We start from the raw sequence: 21,240 nt of genomic DNA on the forward strand, positions 1-21,240 counted from the left end.
TAGTTGACCTTGTTAACTGAAACGATGTTGAAATTTGACCATTTGTCATTACTTCAGCTTTGGGTATTTAAGGTTTTAATTCATTTTATAAAAGATTTTCCTAACCCATACTTTTCCAATACCTTAAATAAAAAATCCCATTCCAATCTATCAAATGCTTTTCTGCATCTAAAGCAACTGCCACACACATTTCCTCCCTCTTTTGTGCCAGATGAATTATACTAAGTAACCGAGTTACATTATCTGCTGATTGTCTATTTTTGATAAATCCTGATTGATCCACATGTATTAATTTTGGTATTTAGATAATATATTAGATAAAATTTTTGCTATTATTTTATAATCGGTGTTCAACAAAGAAATAGGTCTATATGATGTTGGCTTTAAAAGATCTCTATATTTTTTTGGCAATACTATTAAAATAGCTGTCGTAAAAGATTCTGGAAGTTCATGTGTTCTTTCCACTTGATGTATTAACTCCATAAAAGGAGGAATTAGTAAATCTTTAAACTTTTTGTAAAATTCGGGCAGAAAACCATCTTCTCCTGGGGATTTATTACTCTGAAGTGATCCTACAGCTTCTTCGACCTCTTTTACAGTAAAAGGCATATTTAATCCCTTCTGTTCTTCCGAATTCAATTTTGGAAGAGATATTTGTGATAAAAGCCTTTCTATCTCGACATTACAATTTTGTGATTCTGATTGATACAGTTCAGAATAAAAATTTCATAAAGTTTCATTAATTTCTAAAGGTTTGTAAGTAATTTTATTTACACTTGTTCTAATTGCATTTATCATTTTGGAAGTCTGGTCTGTTTTTAACTGCCAAGCAAGTATCTTGTGTGATCTTTCACCTAGTTCGTAATATCTCTATTTAGTTCTCATAATTGCTTTTTCTGTTCTGTATGTCTTAAGTGTATTATATTGTAACTTCTTGTTAACAAGTTGTCTTCTTTTTTCTTCTGTCATATATCTTTGAGATTCTTTTTCTAATTTTGTAATCTCTTTCTCCAATTGATCTGTTTCTATCATATATTCCTTCTTAATTTTAGAAGTATAACTTATTATCTGACCTCTCAAATATGCCTTCATTGCTTCCCATACTATAAATTTATCATCAACTGAATGTAAATTTGTATCTAAAAAAAAACTGGATCTGCTCTTTCATGAAATCACAAAAATCTTGATGTTTTAATAATATTGAATTAAATCTCCATCTGTAAATCGATTCCTCTTTATCCATCATTATCATTGCCATTATCAAGGGGGAATGATCCGACAATATTCTTGCTTTATGTTCCATATATTTCACTCTGTCTTGAATATTCGTTGATAATAGAAAAAAAATCTATCCTTGAATAAGTTTTATGTCTATTTGAATAAAATGAGTAATCTCTTTCTTTTGGATTAATTCTTCTCCATATATCAATCAAATTTAAATATTTCATCAATGATAAAGTGAATTTTGCTACTTTTGATTTTGTAACAACCTTTGTTGATCTATCTATCTATCTTTTTCCCGTAAAACTTTTTTTGCTGGGTTAAATTCCTTCTTTCTCTTCAAAAGATCATAACTTAGAAAAGGATAGAAAAGAACTGTTTTCCCTTCTATCATCAATGGCCCGTTTCTCTTTCTGGCACGTTGGGCAGCTGCCTTCGGGATCTTTTCTTCGGGATCTTGTTATCTTAAGCATTTTATCAAGATTGATCGTGGGTTTTGATCAACTTGAGGTCTTGGTCTTAAGGCTCTGTGAGCCCTTTCAATTTCAATTAACTTTTCATCCTTTTATCAAACATAATCTTCATGTTTTTAATATTTTTTATTACTTTTAATTCATGCATTATTTGCACCAAAGTTTTTCTTATGTCTCCATCACCTCCAACCTCTTCCTGTTGCTCTTCTTTGTTTGTCTCTTCATCTTCGTCTGATTTATCCAGAGAATCTGATTCCACCTCATATTCACTTTCACTTCCGATCATAGCTGGGATTTGTAGTTTGGGTTGCTCGTGTTTGCGCATGCCCCTTCCTTCAAGCATGCGTAATTCCTGTTGCTCTTTTTTTTGGAAACGGTTGATGTTGCCGCAGTTTCCTGTTCTGTATCGCCAGAGGTAAAATGCAGTTGAGCCCGAGGCTCTTTCAGAGTGACTGGCCTTGACTCTTTTTCAACTTGTGTTGTCTTCAAAGTAGTAGTTTTCTTCTGCTTCTGTTTAGGAGGCATATCTTAAGACAATCCTGAATAGTTTATAAGTAGTTTTTAAAAAGTATTTAATAACTTTTCTTCACTTAAATGTTATTTTACTGCTTTTTTTTAATGGGAGAGCTGGATTTCCATGTCTCGATCCTACATCATCACGTGACGTCTCCCCTGTAGTGGTGGTTAATAGTTTTATTGTAAGACAGTTATAATGGTGGCAATTCTTTTTTATGCTTATATAAGGAACACAAGTTATGTCCTATGGGCAAAATGAACTAAATCACCCAGCTTCAGTGATTAATTTCTATGCAGTTCTATGGATAAGTAGTACGTACCTAGTTTTTCTTTTTTTAAAAGAAGGGGAGACGTAGAGGTAGTTAATAATGTTATTCCGATGCCACTCAGTTAGCCACTCCCACATGGGAGCTTTTTCCCCACTGAGGCTAGGAGAGAAAAAAAACAGAGGTCATGGGTTAAGGGTGAAGGGGGAAAAGTTTAAAGGGAACATTGGGGGGGCTTCTTCACGCAGAGAGTGGTGGGAGTGTGGAATGAGCTGCCAGATGCAGTGGTGAATGCGGGCTCACTTTTAACTTTTAAGAAAAACTTGGACAGGTATATGGATGAGAGGGGTTTCGAGGGATAATGCCCAAGTGCAGGTCAGTGGGACTAGGCAGAAAAATGGTTTGGCACAGCCAAGAAGGCCTGTTTCTGTGCTGTAATGTTCTATGGTTCTATGGGAGGATTCACATACTGTACAAACAGGGTTATCGATAAAGCTCAGTTAAGTATCCTGCAGGCTGGTATCCTGGTGTGCTCTGCACTAACCTTCAATAATGATTGTAATAAATGCAATCTTAAGTTCCTAGAAAAATATCTATAGCACAGTAAACAGAATCACATGAGATTCTGCAGATGCTTGAAATCCAGAACACATGCAAAATGCTGGAGGAACTCAGGAGGTCAGGCAGCATCTATGGAAATGAATCAGATCCTGAAGGATCTCTGCCCAAAACATCGACTATTTATTCATTTCTATAGATGCAGCCTGACCTACTGAGTTCCTCCAATACTTTATAGGTATTGCAGTAAACAGAATAACAGCCAAATTATTTATTGTGTACACTTTCAAAATAACCTGAATCAAATGACTCACAGTGAGTCATATTACTTTCATTTGGCATTTATATTACTTACAGGGATCCCGATTAATATTCAACTCATTGTAAGTTCAGCAATTTGTGAAAATACTGGTTTCCATGACACATTCTAAAGTTTAAGCTGGCTGTTCATAATAAACACCTGCAGCTATAAGCCAGTTTTACTCAGTGCACCTTTCTTATTCTGCAGTGGACAGATGCCAGAGAAATTCAAGGTTAATGGCTTTCATATTGCCAGCACATCATAGAAAAATATACCAAACCTTGCCAAGGTACACAAAGACTCTAATAACCAGAGTTTATTACTATTTCATCTTCCTGTGTCACCCAGAACACAGGTCAGCATTTGAGTTGCAACAAGATCTTTGCTGTTGGCACAGCACAAAGAAAATGCAGAACAAATAGACCTTGACAACTTTGACAGAATCTTGTACATTTAATCAAGGAATCATCATTAGTGAAGTAAGCCTGGTATAGTTGTGTTCATGCAAAGCCTTTGCTCCTCATGCAGAGATTCCACATATCGGGAGGAAAAACCGAAAAGCTGTCAGCACAAAATAATCCAATAAATTTATTGTGTTAAACATTCAGTGGTTCTCTCTCAGGTCTACTTTATATACATGGTCAACACACATGAGAAACTCTAAGAGAACCAATTGATAGAACAAGGAGAGGCTGGTCAGTAACAACAAAGGCATAATGAACTGTAAATGCTGAAGACTCACTGGGAAGGAACTGCAAGCATGTTGGGGTCATCTATTGTATCTGGTATTCCTGGTGTGGCTTCGTCAACGTTGGTGAGACCCAGCTTCATCACGCACCTTCTCTCCATCTGCCACAATGGATGAGCTTTCCTGCTGACTACCCATGTTAATTCTTCTTCCCATTTTGGTCCATAGCCTCCTCTACTGACACAATCAGGCTACTCTTAAGAGCAACACCTCACATTCCAGTTGGGTAGCCTCCAATCCGACAGCTATCTTTTACTATTCCCCATTCTGGCTCTCCTCTTACCCCTTCTCTTATCTTCACTTATCACCTCACTCTGGTGCCCCTTCTCCTTGGTTTTCTTCCATGGTGTACTTCCCCTGCTATCAAATTCTTCCTTCTTTCGCCCTTTACCCAACACCTCCTAACTTCTCACTTCTTCTTCCCCCTCACCTGGCTTGACCTGTAGCCTGCCAGCTTTTACTCCTCCACCTCTCCCACCTTCTAATTCTGTCTTCTTCCCTCTTCCCTCTAGTCCTGATGAATGGTCTTGCTTAAAATCTCAACTGTTTATTCCCCTCCATAGATGCGGACTGACCTGCTGAGTTCTTCCAGCACTTAGTGTGTTGCTCCAGATTTCCAGCATCTGCAGAATATCGAGTTTTTAAACGCTTTAGAACTCTTATTGCAGATTCATTTCAATAATTCTCATTTATTCTTGTGAATTGATCCATGTTATGTTTACGTCGGTATTGTCATAATATGACAATTTCCAGTTGCATGCAAAATGGTACCATAAAAAGGGTGGAAAGAATTAGTTTTGTGATTTGGACTCCTGTGGTCTGGGAGCTGTCAGCAAGAGACCGGAGACTTTTCCGCCAGAAGGAGAGGATTGAAAAAATAATCCAATGTGAATCAGAGATCCTCCTTTATTGAAAAGAGCCTAGGACCAGATCAATCTGAAATTGCTAAGGAAAGACAGATGAGAAAATGAAAAGAAAACAACACTGAACTTAGCCCCAGACAGAACTGTTGCTCTTCCATAACAAAGAAGAGAAAGTCTGCAAATGCTGGAAATCCGAGCAACACACACAAAATGCTGGAGGAGCATCTATGGAAAAGAGTACAGTCAATGTTTCAGGTCGAGACCCTTCATCAGGACAATCTGCTTTCTGTCTGTCCAAAACAGCATCTTCTTATTTATTACATTTCACAGGGATAAATCCTGTGATTATGGACATCAGCTGTACTCTTTTCTGGAGATGCTGCCTGGCCTGCTGCATTCCACCAACATTTTGTGTGTGTTACTATTATTGTTCACCTGTATACTGTATACCTGCAGTCATGATTTGGAAAATAAAACACAAAACAGAATTGTCCAATCTGTGCAACCAGTTCTGACATTTGCATCTCCTCACAGATGTAAGACCAACATCGGAGCAGAATTAAGCCATTCAGTTCAAGTGCTCTGTTCCGCCATTCCATTCCTTTCAACCCCTCTCCAGAGTGAAATAGAATTAAACTAAAGTATAGAATTATACTTTAGGTATGTTAGATAGGAGAAAACATAAAACTTTGAAAAAAAAGCAAAGTGACCAAAATAGAGAAGAAATAATTTGATTACTGTAATATCAATTCCAGTAGAGCACCATATGATCCTGTATTTTATTTACTGGCTCAGATCACATTTATTTAGATCAATGTTACATTACTACACCACAAAACCTGCTGAAAGTGGAAATAATAAGTTACACAATCACCCTTTTGTTTTCCAAATAACTCTGGTTCATATAATACATGGTGTCCCAGTGACTGGTGAATTACCTCAACAGCCTACCATCTAAATGCACTCTTACCAGGAGCGAACCCACAGGTATAAATGTTCTCAGGTAAGCCAGAGCTGGGAGCTGCTCAGCAAGACTCTGCGTGGTGCCTTTCTGAATGTAACTAATAATCACATTGAGAAAATGCAGAGGGGTCTGCAGAAACACTTGTACAACAAATCGCTTGACTAGCTTATAGAAGCTAAAACCCACAGAGATTTTTTTAATTGAACGCTCCAACATAAAAACAATTAAATATATGCAATTAATTCAAGCAAATAAAACATTAAAGTACCTCTTACTCAATATCTTCCATGTGGCAGCTAGTTATTCTGAATTCAAATGTTGCTTTTGTATTAATCGAGTACTGGGAAGTCTGTTGAACTTCAGTGACCCCTACTGGAATTATTGAGGAGTGCAAGGCAAAGAACAATCGTCCCGTCATCAGTAAAAAACTGACTAGAACTAGACAATAGACAATAGGTGCAGAAGTAGAGCATTCGGCCCTTCGAGTCTGCACCGCTGACAGATTGGACGTCGATATTCAAGATATGTCATTCTTCAGTAGAGTTCAGTGGGGATAACTGTGCATCTATAGAAGGTTGTGAGTAGTAATGTACTAGTCGAGCTCTCTGCTCTGTCATTTCATCATTCCATTCCTCTCAACACCCCCCCCCCCCCCCACCCACCACCAAGAGCTGGTGAGCTTTCCTGACTAGAATTTATTATATAAAACAGTATATTCAAGGCAGTTTTTCACTTCCTTCCTTCTGCCCTGTTTATCCACATCATATTTGGATTTCCCCATCACCCTTTCCTCATCTAAAATCCTTGTTCCTATATCTAGCCCATGTCAGTAATATACCTCCCCTCATTAAGGACCCTCCATCATGACAGACCCTCACCATCCAGAACATGCCCACGTCTCATTGCTACCATCAGGAAGGTGGTATAGAAGTCAGAAGGCACACACTCAACGTCTTAGGAACAGCTTATTTATTTGTTTGTTTGTTTGTTTGTTTATTTATTTATTTATTGGGATTCAGTGTGGAATGCTTCAAGGTCCTCGTATACACTACCAGTAAATGTCACTAAAAGGGGGAGAAGGACCTCACTCATCCTCTCAGCAGTTGCATGCAACTATACCTTCTCCTCAAAACTATCTATGTTATGGATCAGCAAGCATTATGAACAACAAAATCTTTCAAACAAACTTCACTAGAATGGTTGTCTAAGTGGATAATGGTCTTTCTATTTGACATTTCCTTAATTGCCATGTACAAGCAGCCCTGGATAATGACTAGTTTTTTTTACAAATGCCCACAAGTCGGAAAATACCAGACTTCCACAGTACTGTAATGAATGGCATCAAAAGCACATCAGATGATGGATAAGAAAGAACAATTACTACAAGCAGACAGAGAAAGGAAACTAGTTCAGCCAATCATAGGATTGGTGAGTCTGAAAGCCTCTGGGTCAGTGTGCCCAGAAGTCAGTTGCCCAATATCTATGGGCCTCCAAGTCCAGGCCAGGGACTAAAGGTCAGAGGCACAATATCTGCTAGTTTGATGCCAAGGATTCTGGATCGGCCTGACATGATGTTGGAGGCCAGACTTGTGAGCAAGTGGATGAGTTGTTGGGAGGATGGTAAAGGGGTTTGTTTTACTGCTGTTTTGTTGGTATTATTGTTTGTGTTGCTCTGCTGAACAAGATGGGTATGCTATGTCGGTGCTAGAAAGTGTAGTGACACTTGCAGGCGGCTCCTAGCACATCTAAGTTGTGTTGATTGCTAATACAAACAACACATTTCATTGTATGTTTCACGTACATGTGATAAATAAATGAATCTGAATGCATGTACATTGAACTTTTAAGTTCAATGATATTATGGGAGCTCATTAATTTGGAGGAGTGAGCATGTCAGGTGTTTGCGATCCAGGGGAGGTGAAATTCAGTTGCATCATGATACAAGCTACCAGCGTAAGTGGTGCATGCGAGTTCGATTTCAACATTTAAGTTTGGAGAGGCACATGGGGAATGGGGAATGGTAGAAGTATGGAGGGCTAAATCCCAGTACAAGTCGATGAGAGTAGGCAGTTTAAATTGCTCAGCATGGACTAGATGAGCTGAAGGGCCTGTTTCTGTGCTAACCCTCTCTGCAGTACCTTCAAAAGACAATGTCAAACTCCACAATGAGGCTATAAACACTAAGCATTGACACAGATGTGAAATAACCATTGCACTTACCTTGCCTTCTCATTTCATTCAGCTGACATTTAAAATGGAGATATTTATCAGTTTTAAGTAGATCTTCATCTTTGTTCAGATTTTTCAGTTCTTTAAACCTTTTATCTAATAGTAATCTCAGATCAGGCAATCGTTCTGTTCGTTCTTGCATTACCTAGAAAAAGATTTATATTTATAAATGTGATTGGTTCTTAAGATAAATTCCAAAGATTCTGAAGATGCTAGAAATCCAGAGGAACACAAACACACAAAGCTGAAGAAACTCTGTAAGTCAGGCAGCTGCAATTAGAGGAGTAAATAAAAGAAGTTTTGGGCCTAGACTCTTAATCAGTACTGCAAGGGCAGGGAGGCAGAGGCTAAAATAAAAAGATGGAGGAAATGGAAGGAATACAAGCTAACGGGTGAAAGGTGAGGGGGAAGATGGATGGGTGGGAGAGGAGACATGAAGTGAGATACTGGGATATGAAAGAAAGGTTCTTAAGATGGGAATTGATAAAGTTAACACATGTCTCAGCCTCTCCTAAGATAGTTACAGATTTCGAACCAAATCACAGATATACTATAATTTGCAAATAAAACACTGCATTTTTGTACTATGTCGAACACTTCTATGTTGTTCAAAGCCAATATACAGAAAAGGTTAATATCAAGAGGGTGGATGGAAAAGGAAAAATCAAGAGAATGTTATTCATTGGAATGCAAGGTTCTTAACTAGCAGATTTTGTAAAGCTGAAAAGCATCTACATTCAGATAAAAGTTTTCAACTGGTCCTCGCACAAATTATTAACTTTGCAAAAATGTTTCTCATCATAAACGCTTTGATCTGTCCAGACTAATGCAGGAAGTAACCAGCCATAACACTTTTTTTGTAACTCCAACATTAAATGTCCAAACATTTTTTTTACTCCAGGCTTACCCAAGTTTCACACCCACAATTTAATATCAGATATGAGACCATGAACGAAAAATATGTAAATTTGCAAAGGTGAATACATCTTTAGCAGAGTGGATTTGTTATCAATCTGAAATAAACGCAAGATTTTCTTTACAATTTATAATGGATAGTGAGAAATGTCAGATTGTGGATATTTTTAAATGGCTATCCTTCCACCATCCTCAACCCATTATTATTATTATGGAGATTAGCTGGCTTCTGGAACAGCTGGTCACACATTCAGATGTTTAATATTAGAACTTGGATTACATTACCAGGAACAGAATTTGTTCCAAACACATGACCAAACATTAGCATAGCCAGCTGGAAAATCTATTTACTGTTAAGAAGGTTGAGAAAGTGAAGATAACTGGCGCACCAGTTGTGAGTTGGAGAGCTCCAAGAGAGGAGGCAGCGCACAGATCCGGGACCGAAGTTTTAAAGGGGAAAGCTTTGCAGGAACTCGGCTATAACTGGAGCACCAATCATGTGTTACAGAGCTGGGAAGGTTCAGGCATAAAAGGGAGACACTACCTAGCAGAGCATCATCGATGGAGTGGTCTGAGGCAGAGTGGTCGGGCTTTGGCTCATTCGGGCTTCAGTGAGGTAAATGGGTAGGTGGACTTTTTTTTTCCCTTGTTTTTTTTTGAAGGAATAGAGAGCATGTCTGTAGGGGTAGTACTTTGCTCTGGGTGTCAGATGTGGGAATCCTGGGAATCTTCCAGTCTCCCATACGAACACATCTGTGCCAGGTGCACCGAGATGTAGCTTCTAAGAAAACATGTTAGGGATCTGGAGCTTCAGCTTGATGACCTACAGCTTATAAGGGCAAGTGAGCAGAAGATAGATAGGAGCTACAAGGAGTTAGTCACCCCGAGGCTGCAGGAGTTAGACAAGTGGGTGTCTGTCAGGGAAGGGATGGAAAAGCTCAGGTAGTAGAGAACACCGCTGTGGCCATCTCCCTCAGTAATTGGTATCTCATTTTGGATGCTGTTGAGAGGGTGTCCTGACAGAGGACGACCCTGGCAATCCAGTCTCTGGCACTGAGCCTGATTCCGTGGTGCAAAAGGGAGAGAAGAAGATGAGGAATGCGGTAGTCATAGGGGAGTGAGGGGAACAGACAGAAGGTTCGGTCAGCCTAATAGAGATACCTGCATGGTGTGTTGCCTCCCAGGTGCCAGGGTACGGGATGCCTTGGATCAGGTGCAGAGTATTCTGAAGGGAGAGGGTAAAAAGCAGGTGGAACCAATGACATAGGTAGAAAAAGAGAGGTCCTGAAGAGAGAATTCTGTTAATTGTTAAGCGGGGTGCCGTGCACAATCCTAATCTGATGAGTCCAGGACACAAGGGCACAATTTCAGGATTGAAGGATGTCCATTAAGTACAGCAATGCAGAGAAATTACTTTAGTCAGTCGGTGGTAAAACTGTGGAATTTGTTGCCACGAGCGGCTGTGGAGGCTAAGTCACTGGGTGCATTTAAGGCAGAGATAGATAGGTTCTTGATTAGCCAGGGCATCAAATGGTATGAGGAGAAGGCAGGTGAGTAAGGATGACTGGAAGAATTGGATCAGCCCATGATTTAACGGCGGAGCAAGCTGGATGGGCCAAATAGCTTCTTCTGCTCCTATATCTCATGGTCTTAGGGTGTCATGCTTTCAACAAAAATTCAACTTGTACAGTATCAAAGTCCAAAGTAGATTTATTATCGAAGTATGTATACCATATACAACCTTAAGATTTGGGCAAGTATAGGAAAATAAAGAAATACAATAGAATCCATGAAAAACACACAATAAAGACCAATAAATATCCAATGTGCCAGAGGGGAAAGTGGTGCGAGTAATAAAAAAGGTAACAAATAATACTGATAACACGAGCTGCAGAGTTCCTGAAAATGAGTCCACAGGCCATTGAGCCAGTTCAGCATTGAAGCAAGTGAAGCCATCCACGCAGATCCAGAAGTCCAATAGTTGTAAGGAAGCAACTAAGACTCCTGCACCTCCCACCTGATGGTATGAAAGAGAAAGGAGGGAAACATTTCAAATGCAGGCAGATGGGACGGGCTCAGGTGGAGAATCTTAGCTGGCAGAGAGTAGTGGGGAGAAGACCTGTTTGTTTTCTGCCTAGGGCCTTGGGTTTTCATCCATCTTGAAGTCCAACCCAGCACACTCTCTTCCAGAGATGGCCAACCGTCAGCCTGTTCAAGGTACTGTATCTGCATTCCTGAGAGTCAAGTTCACCGAATTGTTTTCTTAAAGAGTGGAGTAACATTGGCAATTTTCCAGTCCTCCGGCACCATGCCAGTCCAATGATTTTTGAAAGATCATTTCTAATGCAACCACAATCTCAACAGTACCTCTTTCAGAACCCTAAGGTACAGTTCCTCTCATCGGGTGACTTGTGCACCTTTAGGTCTTTCAGCTTTTTGAGCACCTTCTCTCTTGTAACAGTAACTGCACCCACTTCTCTTCCTTCACACACTACAACATCAGGCAGACTACTAGTGTTTTCCACAGTGAAGACCAAAGCAAAATACTCATTTAGTTCATCAGCCATCTCCTTGTCCCCCGTTATCATTTCTACTGCCTTATTTTCTAGTGGTCCTATATCCACTCTCATTTCTCTTTTATTTTTAACATACTTGAAAAAAACTTTTACTATCCACTTTGACATTATTTGCTACTTGCTTTCAAATTTCATCTTTTCCCTTCTAATGATTCTTTTAGTTGCTCTCTGTAGGCTTATAAAATCTTCCCAATAATTTTTGCTTTGTTGTATTCCCTTTCTTTTGTTTTTACAATTGCTTTGACTTCCTTTGTCAGCCACAGTTGTACTATTTTACCATTTGAGTACAGGTGGCTCCCGTTTTCCAAACGTTTGCTTTACGACAGCTCGCTGTTACGAAAGACCTACATTAGTTATATGTTTTCGCTAGCCGAAGAGTGTCTTTGCTTTTACAAAAAAAGGCAGCACGTGCCCAAAGCAGCCAGGCTCCTCCCCTGGAACTGTACTCTAGCCATCATAGCTTAAACGTGTCTGTGAGCATCTGTGCTTTATCTCGATTTATTTTGTGCATCCATAAGCGAGATGAGTTCGAAGGTATCAGAAAAGCCTAAGTAAGGGTGTTAAGCTTAGTGTAAAACTAGACGTAATTAAACATTTCAATTGCGGTCAACGAAGTAAGGACATTGTCCACGCATTGAACTTGCCTGTGTCCACCATTCGCACTAGTTACACAGAGAGAAAGAACCTTGAAAGCTGCCGATGTTACTATTGGTTCTGCTCATAGCAAAGTGGTCTCTTTTAGTCAGCATCCAATAATGGATAAAATGGAAAATCTATTTCTTGAGTGGATTGATGGATGAACAAAGCGTGGTGTTCCGTTAAGTTATCTTATACTTAAGGAGAAATCAGTCAGTCGTTTTAATAAGCTGACAGAAAGCACTGGACAATAGTGATAAAAGTGTTGCAAAAGTGGAATTTGAAGGTAGTCATGGGTGGTTTGATCGGTTTCTGAGACGAAGGCAGCTTCATAGTTTAACTTTCACTGGAGAGTGCTTCGGCTGATACTGAAGCCGCCGAAAAATTCCCAGCAGAACTGAAGAAGATAATTACAGAAGGTGGTTATTCGTATAACCAAGTGAAACTGTGACGAAACTGCAATTTATTGGAAAAAAAATTTCCCATATGAATTAGACATTTTTACGAAAATGGAATTTAAAGATAGTCATGGGTGGTTTGACCAGTTTTAAGCTTCATAGCTTAAAGGTTACTGGAAAGAGTGCTTCCGCCAAGAGCGCTTGCATGAGATTTTCGCTTCGCTTGATGGTGCTGCAATGATTGCAGAAAAGTATTTCTACTTTATATAGGTTGTGCATTCATCATATCATTCCTGCTTTTACTATATGTTAGTGTTCTCCTACAAAATCCTACCTTGCCGCCTCACCATGGGAAAGGAGTGACACTGGCCAAACATCAGTGAAGTGCAGTAGAGATTCGTTCTCTGGCAGGTCTAACCTCACCATAAAGGTGATGTTCCATCGGTATACTACTAGACTAGATCTAGTAGTAGGATCATGGCTAGCTAAGTCAGGGAGGTAAGCATGCCTTTGCTTCTTTGTAGGTTATGCCTCTTCAGGCAAAGGCTGCACCCAACGAGGATGCCGGCAGCAGGGTGTCTAATGGTGTCTGTGGCAGATGAATCCAAACGGGTCAATAGTACAGCCACCTCGGTGGCATGCGGAGGAACCGGAGTGCAGGTCAACGAATGGCATCACTAGACTAGTTACTTGTCACTGCAGGGCAGCTTCAGTATCCGCTAAATCTGTTACACTCCTGTGTACCACTTAGCATCAGATTTGGAAGCCCAGAGAGACAGTATGGTGGGAGGTACGACACCATCTGCCTTATTACTGTGCAAGGCGTGTTGGAGTAGGGTTTCTGTGTGGTATGAAGAAATATGAAGCAGGTCATGAACGCAGATATTCGGTGCTGTGGGAGACAGTGCCGATCCAGTGCTGGTCAGTGGCCCATAAACATGCCTGCAGAGACTAAACTCTCAGCACAGTCGACATCAAAACCGATGGACAGCTGAAGAAGAAGAACGCTCTCAAATTTTTCCCATATAAATTATTGGTAATTGCTTCTTTGCTTTATGACATTCCAGCTTACAAACCGTTTCATAGGAACTTTCTACCTTCGGACAGCGGGGGAAACTTGTATTTCTTCACTTTTGGAATACACATGTCCTGCACCTTCCTCATTTTTCCCAGAAATGCATGCCATTGCTGCTCTGCTGACTTCCCTGCCAGCAGCTGCTTCCAATTTACTTTGGCCAACTCCTTTCTCACACCAATTTCCCTTACTCAACTGAAATACTGCTACATCAGACTTTACTTTCTCCCTATCAAATTTCAAGTTGTATTCAAATCATATTGTGATCACTGATTCCCAAGGGTTCTTTTACCTTAAGATCCCTAATCACCTCCAGTTCATTACTTAGACCCAATCCAGTATAGCTGGATGACCCTAGTAGGCTCAACAACGAACAACTGTAAAAAACTATCTCTCTTAGGCATTCAACAAACTCACTCTGGAGATGCGTTACTAACCTGATTTTCCCAATCGACCTGTATGTTAAAATCTCCCATGAATACCATAACATTGCCCTTTTGACTCACCTTTTCTATTTCCTGTTGAAACCTGTCATCCACCTCCCAGCCATTACTGGGAGGCCTGTATATAATTGCCATCAACGTCCTTTTACCCTTGCAGTTTCTTAACTCAGCCAACAAGGATTTAACATCTTCCGATCCTACACATCCTTCTACTGATCTGATGCCATTCTTTACCAGTAGAGCCACACCACCCCCTCTGCCTACCTTCTGTCCCTCTGATATAACATGTAACCTTGTACATTCAGCTCCCAACTATAACCATCCTTTAACCACAATTCAGTGATGGCCACAACATTATATCCAGCAATCTGCAATATTGCAACAAGATCATCCACCTTATTTCTTATATTACGCGCATTTGGATACAACACCTTGAGTACTGTACTTGCTATCCTTTCTGATTCTGTATCCCCAATGATTTAATACACAGCCTGTTGGCTGCAACTAAGTCCCAACACCAGCCTGCCCTTCCCGACAATTTGACTGCAGGCTATATTTACATTTTTACCATCCATCCTATCCCAAGTCCCTTCACTCCTATGATAGACAGGAAGATAGGGTTGCACAGTAGTGCGGTGATTTGCATAACACTATTACAGCCAGCTGGAAGATTCAATTTAATTTCCACTACTATCAGTGAGGAGTTCGCACGTTCTCCCCGTGACCTTGTGGATTACCTCCAGGTGCTCAGGTTTCCTCCCACATTTCAAAAACGCACTGGTTAGTAAGTTCTGGGCATGCTATGTTGGTGCCGGAAACATTGCAGCACTTGCTGACTAACCGAGCACATTTTCAATCCAAATCACTGTATGCTTCGATGAACATGTGACAAATAAAGCTAATCTTATCTTTAACACCAGGATTCCATGCAACAGAGCCACATTCAAGAATAGTGGAACATCAAAGCAGTCTTGATAATTCTACCTGATTTGTGACGCCTTCAACAACTTGTATGAATTGTTCAAGTTCTCGATCCATGGATACATAGTCCAGCATCAACTTTTCCATTTTCTTTACTTCTTCCACACTGCCTAGAAAACAAGTTCAAGTTTATTGTCATTCAACCATATACATGTAGATCACCAAATTAAATAAAGTTCTTCCAGATCAAGATGCACAACCAAGTACATAGATTCACAGACATCACATAGGGTAATGTTACCACAGATAAACTAACAAATAACTAGGTGAATTTATGACACAAGTTAAAAAGTAAATAGTATATGCTACTGGCACTTCATAATTGATGAGAGCTGGATGGCTGCAGGTAATGGGATCATTGTCTCACAGCCAGGGGGAAGAAACTGTTTCCCATCCTAACAGTCTTTGTCCTAATGTTACGGTGCCTCTTGCCTGATGGTAGGCCATCAAAGTGACTGTTGAACGGATGGGAAGAATCATTGACAATGCTAAGGGCCCTGCATATGCAGCACTCCAGATAAATACAGTGCCTATAAAAAGTATTCACTCCCATTGGAAATTTTCATGTTTTATTGTTTTACAGCATTGAATCACAGTGGATTTAATTTGGCTTTTTTGACACTGAAGAACAGAAAAGACTCTTCAGTGTCAAAGTGAAAACAAATTCTTACAAATTGGGCTGGATTTTATTACAATTATTATACACAAATTAATTGATTGAATAATTAATTACCCCTTCTAGTCAGTATTTAGTAAATACACCTTTGGCAACGATTACAGCCCTGAATCTGTGTGGAATAGTTTCTGCACATCAGAGCTTTGCAAATCTGGACACTGCAAGCTTTCCCCCATTCTTATTTACAAAACTGCTCAAGCTCCATCAGATTGCATGCTGATCGTAGTGAAGAATCCTTTTCAAGTTCAGCCGCAACTTCTCAAATGGATTTAGGTCTGGACTCTGAATTGACACCCCAGGACATTAAGTTTGTTATTTTTAAGCCATTCCTGTGTAGCTTTAGCTTTGTGCTTGGGGTCATTGTCCTGTTGGAAAACAACCCCTAGCCCAAGTCACAGTTCTCTTGCTTTCCTCCAGGTATTAGGTTTTCCTCCAGGAATTCCCTGTATTTTACTGCAGTCATTTTACCTTCTACCTTCACAAGCCTTCCAGGGCCTGCTGCAGTGAAGCATCCTCACAGCATGATGTAGCCACCATCATTCTTCACGGTAGGGATGGTATGTTTTTGATGATGTGCAGTATTTAGCTTATGCCAAAAATAGCGTTTATTCTGATGGCCAAAAAGCTCAATTTTGGTTTGATCAGACATAGAACCTTCCTCCAGTTGAATTCAGAGCTTTCTTCTCTGAATTCTGAACTCTGAACATGCCTTCTGGAAAATTCTAGCCAAGATTTCATGTGAGTTTTCTTCCCCACCAACAATGGTTTTTTCTTTGCACTTTCCCATAAAGCCATGACTGGTGAAGCACTTGGGCAACAGTTGTATGCGCAGTCTCTCCCATCTCAGACACTGAAGCTTGTAACTCCTCCAGAGTTGTCAAAGGTCTTTTGGTGGCCTCCCTTACCAGTCCTCTTCTTGGACAGTTACTCAGTTTGTGAGAAATAGCTGCTATAGGGATATTTACAACTGTGCCATATTCTTTCCAATTCTTGATAATTGACTGAATTGTACTCCAAAGGTTATTCAATGACATGGACATTCTCTTGAATTCATCTCTTAACTTGTGCTTTTCAATAGTCTTTTTGCAGAGTTGCCTGAGGTGTTCTTCTGTCTTCATAGCATAGATTTGCCAGGATACTGACTTACCAGCAGTTGCACCTTCCAGATACAGGTGTATTTTTTACTACAATCAATTGAGACACCCTGACTACTACTACTTCTTCCTTGGGTTTTTATGGCAGTTGGCATCCACACTGTTGCATTGCTGCCAGCACCCTGACTACACACGGGTGATCTCCATTTAACTAATTATGTGACTTCTAAAACCAAATGGTTGCACCAGTGATGATTTGGTGTATCTTATTAAGGGGGGGGTGAAGGGACTTCAGAGAGCACGAAGCGGCAGAAACAAATATCACTGTGATGATTGTACACTCTAGTATCAATTGTTTGGTGACAATAAAGTAAAGTGAATACTTATAAAACACAAAACAATTGATTGCATATTTGTAATTAAAGTCTTTCTCCATTGATCAGTGTCAAAAAAGCCAAATTAAATGCATTGTGATTCCATGTTGTAAAACAATAAAAGATGAAAACTTCCAGTGGGGTGGAGGGGGGGCGGTGAAGACTTTATATAGGCACTGTATCTCGGATGGGTGAAGAAAGACCCAAATGATCCTCTCAGGAGCCCTCATAATTAAAAACAATTTGAAAGAACAAATTAGGATTTCACTACATCCTAGTTAAACCCAACAGTTTTGACTATTGATCTTCAATTACACTAAAGTTTACATTAAAACCAATCAAAGCCAATTTTGTCAACTGTCAAACTGTCGTGACTTTTCCCCACATATCCTTCACAAGCTATTAAAAATGAAATAAATTAGGAAAAAATAGAATTAGTAGAAGAATAATCATATTTCATAAATCACAGAGCTCAGCCAACGAGGACTTTAATATTCACATGCGGTGCTGAACTTGCCAACATCTACAGGGTTAAAAATCAAACAGGCATTTCATATAGTCTCAGATCAAATTTATTTAATGTTGTTTCTTTTTTGGGGGGGGGGGCAGGGGAACATAAAATTCTAATTTCCAAAATTGTTAATATTATCATATTAAACTATTTTTTTCATGGCCTGAACTTACTTTATGAAAATAATTAATGCCTCCCTCAGCCAATATACCTGGGACATAAATTCAGTGGCCACTTTAATTAGGTACAGGAGTGGAACCTGGTATGGTGATGTGCTGATCTAGGTAGGTGAGGACAAGAGGAACCGTATCCCTTGTAGCGTGGCGAGAGGATGATAGAAATGTATAAGATGATGAGAGGCATTGATCGTGTGGATAGTCATAGGTTTTTTCCCGGGGCTGAAATGGTTGCCACAAGAAGACACAGTTTTAAGGTGCTGGGGAGTAGGTAGAGATGTCGGGGTAAGTTTTTTTTAAACTCAGAGAGTGGTGAGTGCGTGAAATGGGCTGCTGGCAACAGTGGTGGAGGTGGATACGATAGGATCTTTTAAAAGACTTTTGGATAGGCAGATGGAGCTTAGAAAAGTAGAGGGCTATAGATGAGCCTATTAATTTCTAAGGTAGGGACATGCTCGGCATAACTTTATGTGCCAAAGGGCCTGTATTGTGCTGTAGGTTTTCTATGTTTCTACAGTGGGGTAAGAGCAGACATGCATGAAATGGAAGAGATGTGGTTGAGGGCAGCATTGATGGTGGAAGAAGGGAAGCCCCTCTCTTTGAATAAGGAGGACATTCCTTCATTCTAAAATGAAAAGCCTCATCCTTAGAGATGATACGGCAGAAACTGTGGAATTGACAGAAGGGGGATTGCATTTTTACAAGTAGCAGGGTGGGCCGAGGTACAGTCAGGTAGCTATCAGAGTCCGTTGGTTTATTACTGATAGGTGGATAAGCTGTCTCCGGAGATAGAGAAAGGGAAGGGAAGTGTCAGAAATGGACCAGGTGAATTTGTGGGCCGGGTGGAATTTGGAGGCAAAGTAGATGAAATCAGTGAATTAGAACCATAGAACATTACAGCACAGAAACAGGCCCTTCAGTCCTTCTTGGCTGTGCCGCACCATTTTTCTGCCTAGTCCACTCCCTTAGCCTCAGTGGAAAAAGCCTGCTTGCATTCACTCTATCTATACCCATCATAATTTTATATACCTCTATCAAATCTCCCCTCATCTTCTACGCTCCTGGAAATAAAGTTCTAACCTATTCAAACTTTCTCTGTAACTCAGTTTCTCAAGTCCTGGCAACATCCTTGTAAACCTTCTCTGTACTCTTTCAACCTTATTAATATCCTTCCTGTAATTCGGTGACCAAAACTGCTCACAATGCTCTAAATTCGGCCTCAGCAAGGTTTTATACAACCTCACCATAACATTCCAACTCTTATACTCAATACTTTGATTTATAAAGGCCAATGTGCCGAAAGCTCTCTTTACAACCCTACCTACTTTTAACACTACTTTTAGGGAATTTTGTATCTGTATTCCCAGATCCCTCTGATCTACTGCACTCCTCAGTGTCCTACCATTTACCTTGTATGTTCTACCTTGGTTTGACCTTCCGAAGTGCAATACCTCACACTTCTCCGCATTAAACTCCATCTGCCATTTTTCAGCCCATTTTTCCAGCTGGTGAGCAAGCTTTGAAAACCTTACTCACTGTCCACTACACCTCCAATCTTTGTATCATCAGCAAATTTTCTGATCCAGTTTACCACATTATCATCCAGATCATTGATATAGATGACAAATAACAATGGACCCAGCACTGATCCCTGTGGCACACCACTAGTCACAGGCCTCCACTCAGAGAAGCAATCCTCCATTACAACTCTTTGGCTTCTCCCATTGAGCCAATGTCTAATCCAATTTACTACCTCACCATGTATACATAGCGACTGAATCTTCCTAACTAACCTCCCACAGGGGACCTTGTCAAAGGCCTTACTGAAGTCCATGTAGACAACATCCACTGCCTTCCCTTCATCCACTTTTCCGGTAACCTCCTCAAAAAACTCTAATAGATTGACTAAACATGACCTACCACGCACAAAACCATGTTGACTCTCCCTCATAAGTCTCTGTCTATCCAAATACTTGTAGATCCTATCTCTTAATACTCCTTCCAATAATTTACCCACCACTGACAATTTACTGGCCTATAATTTCCTGGATTACTTTTAGAGCCTTTTTTAAACAACGGAACAACATAAGCTATCCTCCAATCCTCTGGCACCTCACTCGTAGATACCGACATTTTAAATATATCTGCCAGGCCCCTGCAATTTCAACACTAGTCTCCTTCAAGGTCTCAGGGAATACCGTCAGGTCCTGGAGATTTATCTACTCTGTTTTGCCTCAAGACAGCAAGCAACTGCTCCTCTACAATCTGTATAGGTTCCATGACCTAACTACTCGTTTGCCTTATTTCCATAGACTCCTTGCCAGTTTCCTTAGTAAATACAGATGCAAAAAAACCATTTAAGATCTCCCCCATTTCTTTTGGTTCCATACATAGCCGACCACTCTGATCTTCAAGAGAACCAATTTTAACCCTTAATATCCTTTTGCTCTTAATATACCTGTAGAAGCTCTTTGGATTGTCCTTCACCTTGACTGCCAAAGCTACCTCACGTCTTCTTTTAGCCCTCCTCTTTTAAGTTTTTTTTTGTATTTTTTATACTACTCAAGCACCTTATTTGCTCCGTTTCCTATACATGCTATACATCTCTCTCTTTTCTTCTTTATCAGAGTTCCAATATCCCTAGAGAACCAAGGTTCCTTATTCTTATTCACTTTGCCTTTAATCCTGACAGGAACATACAAACTCTGCACTCTCAAAATTTCTCCTTTGAAGGCCTCCCACTTACCAACGACATCCTTGCCAGAGAACAACCTGTCCCAATCCACACTTTTTAGATCCTTTCTCATTTCTTCAAATTTGGCCTTTTTCCAGTTTAGAACTTCAACCCAAGGACTAGATCTATCTTTATCCATGATCAAGTTAAAACTAATGGTGTTATGATCACTGGAACCAAAGTGTTCCCCTGCACACACTTCCGTCACCTGTCCTAACTTGTTTCCTAATAGGAGATCTAATATTTCATCTTCTCTGGTTGATACCTCTATATATCGATTTAGAAAACTTTCCTGAACATATTTCACAAACACTAAAATGTCTGAATCTTTAACAGTATGGGAGTCCAAATCAACATGTGGAAAATTAAAATCCCCTACTATCACAACTTTATGTTTCCTGCAGTTGTCTGCCATCTCTCTGCAGATTTGCTCCTCCAATTCTCGCTGACTATTGGGTGGTCTAGAATACAACCCCATTAATGTGGTCATACATTTTCACCCATATGGCCTC

The 21,240-nt window shown here is 40.0% G+C and overlaps 1 protein-coding gene across 1 annotated transcript in view; it reads right to left on the reverse strand.

Moving 5' to 3' along the window:
- Positions 1-21,240, reverse strand: part of nsmce2 (NSE2 (MMS21) homolog, SMC5-SMC6 complex SUMO ligase) — a 219,648-nt gene that overhangs the window by 169,433 nt on the left and 28,975 nt on the right. The window contains exons 3-4 of the mRNA XM_059970774.1: positions 15,167-15,273; positions 8,131-8,284 (exon numbers count right to left, since the gene is read on the reverse strand). Coding sequence (XP_059826757.1) covers positions 8,131-8,284; positions 15,167-15,273 — 261 coding nt within the window. The remainder of the gene's footprint in view (positions 1-8,130; positions 8,285-15,166; positions 15,274-21,240) is intronic.

This window comes from Hypanus sabinus, chromosome 1, assembly GCF_030144855.1.
Source record: "Hypanus sabinus isolate sHypSab1 chromosome 1, sHypSab1.hap1, whole genome shotgun sequence".
In the NCBI taxonomy this organism is placed as follows: Eukaryota; Metazoa; Chordata; class Chondrichthyes; order Myliobatiformes; family Dasyatidae; genus Hypanus; species Hypanus sabinus.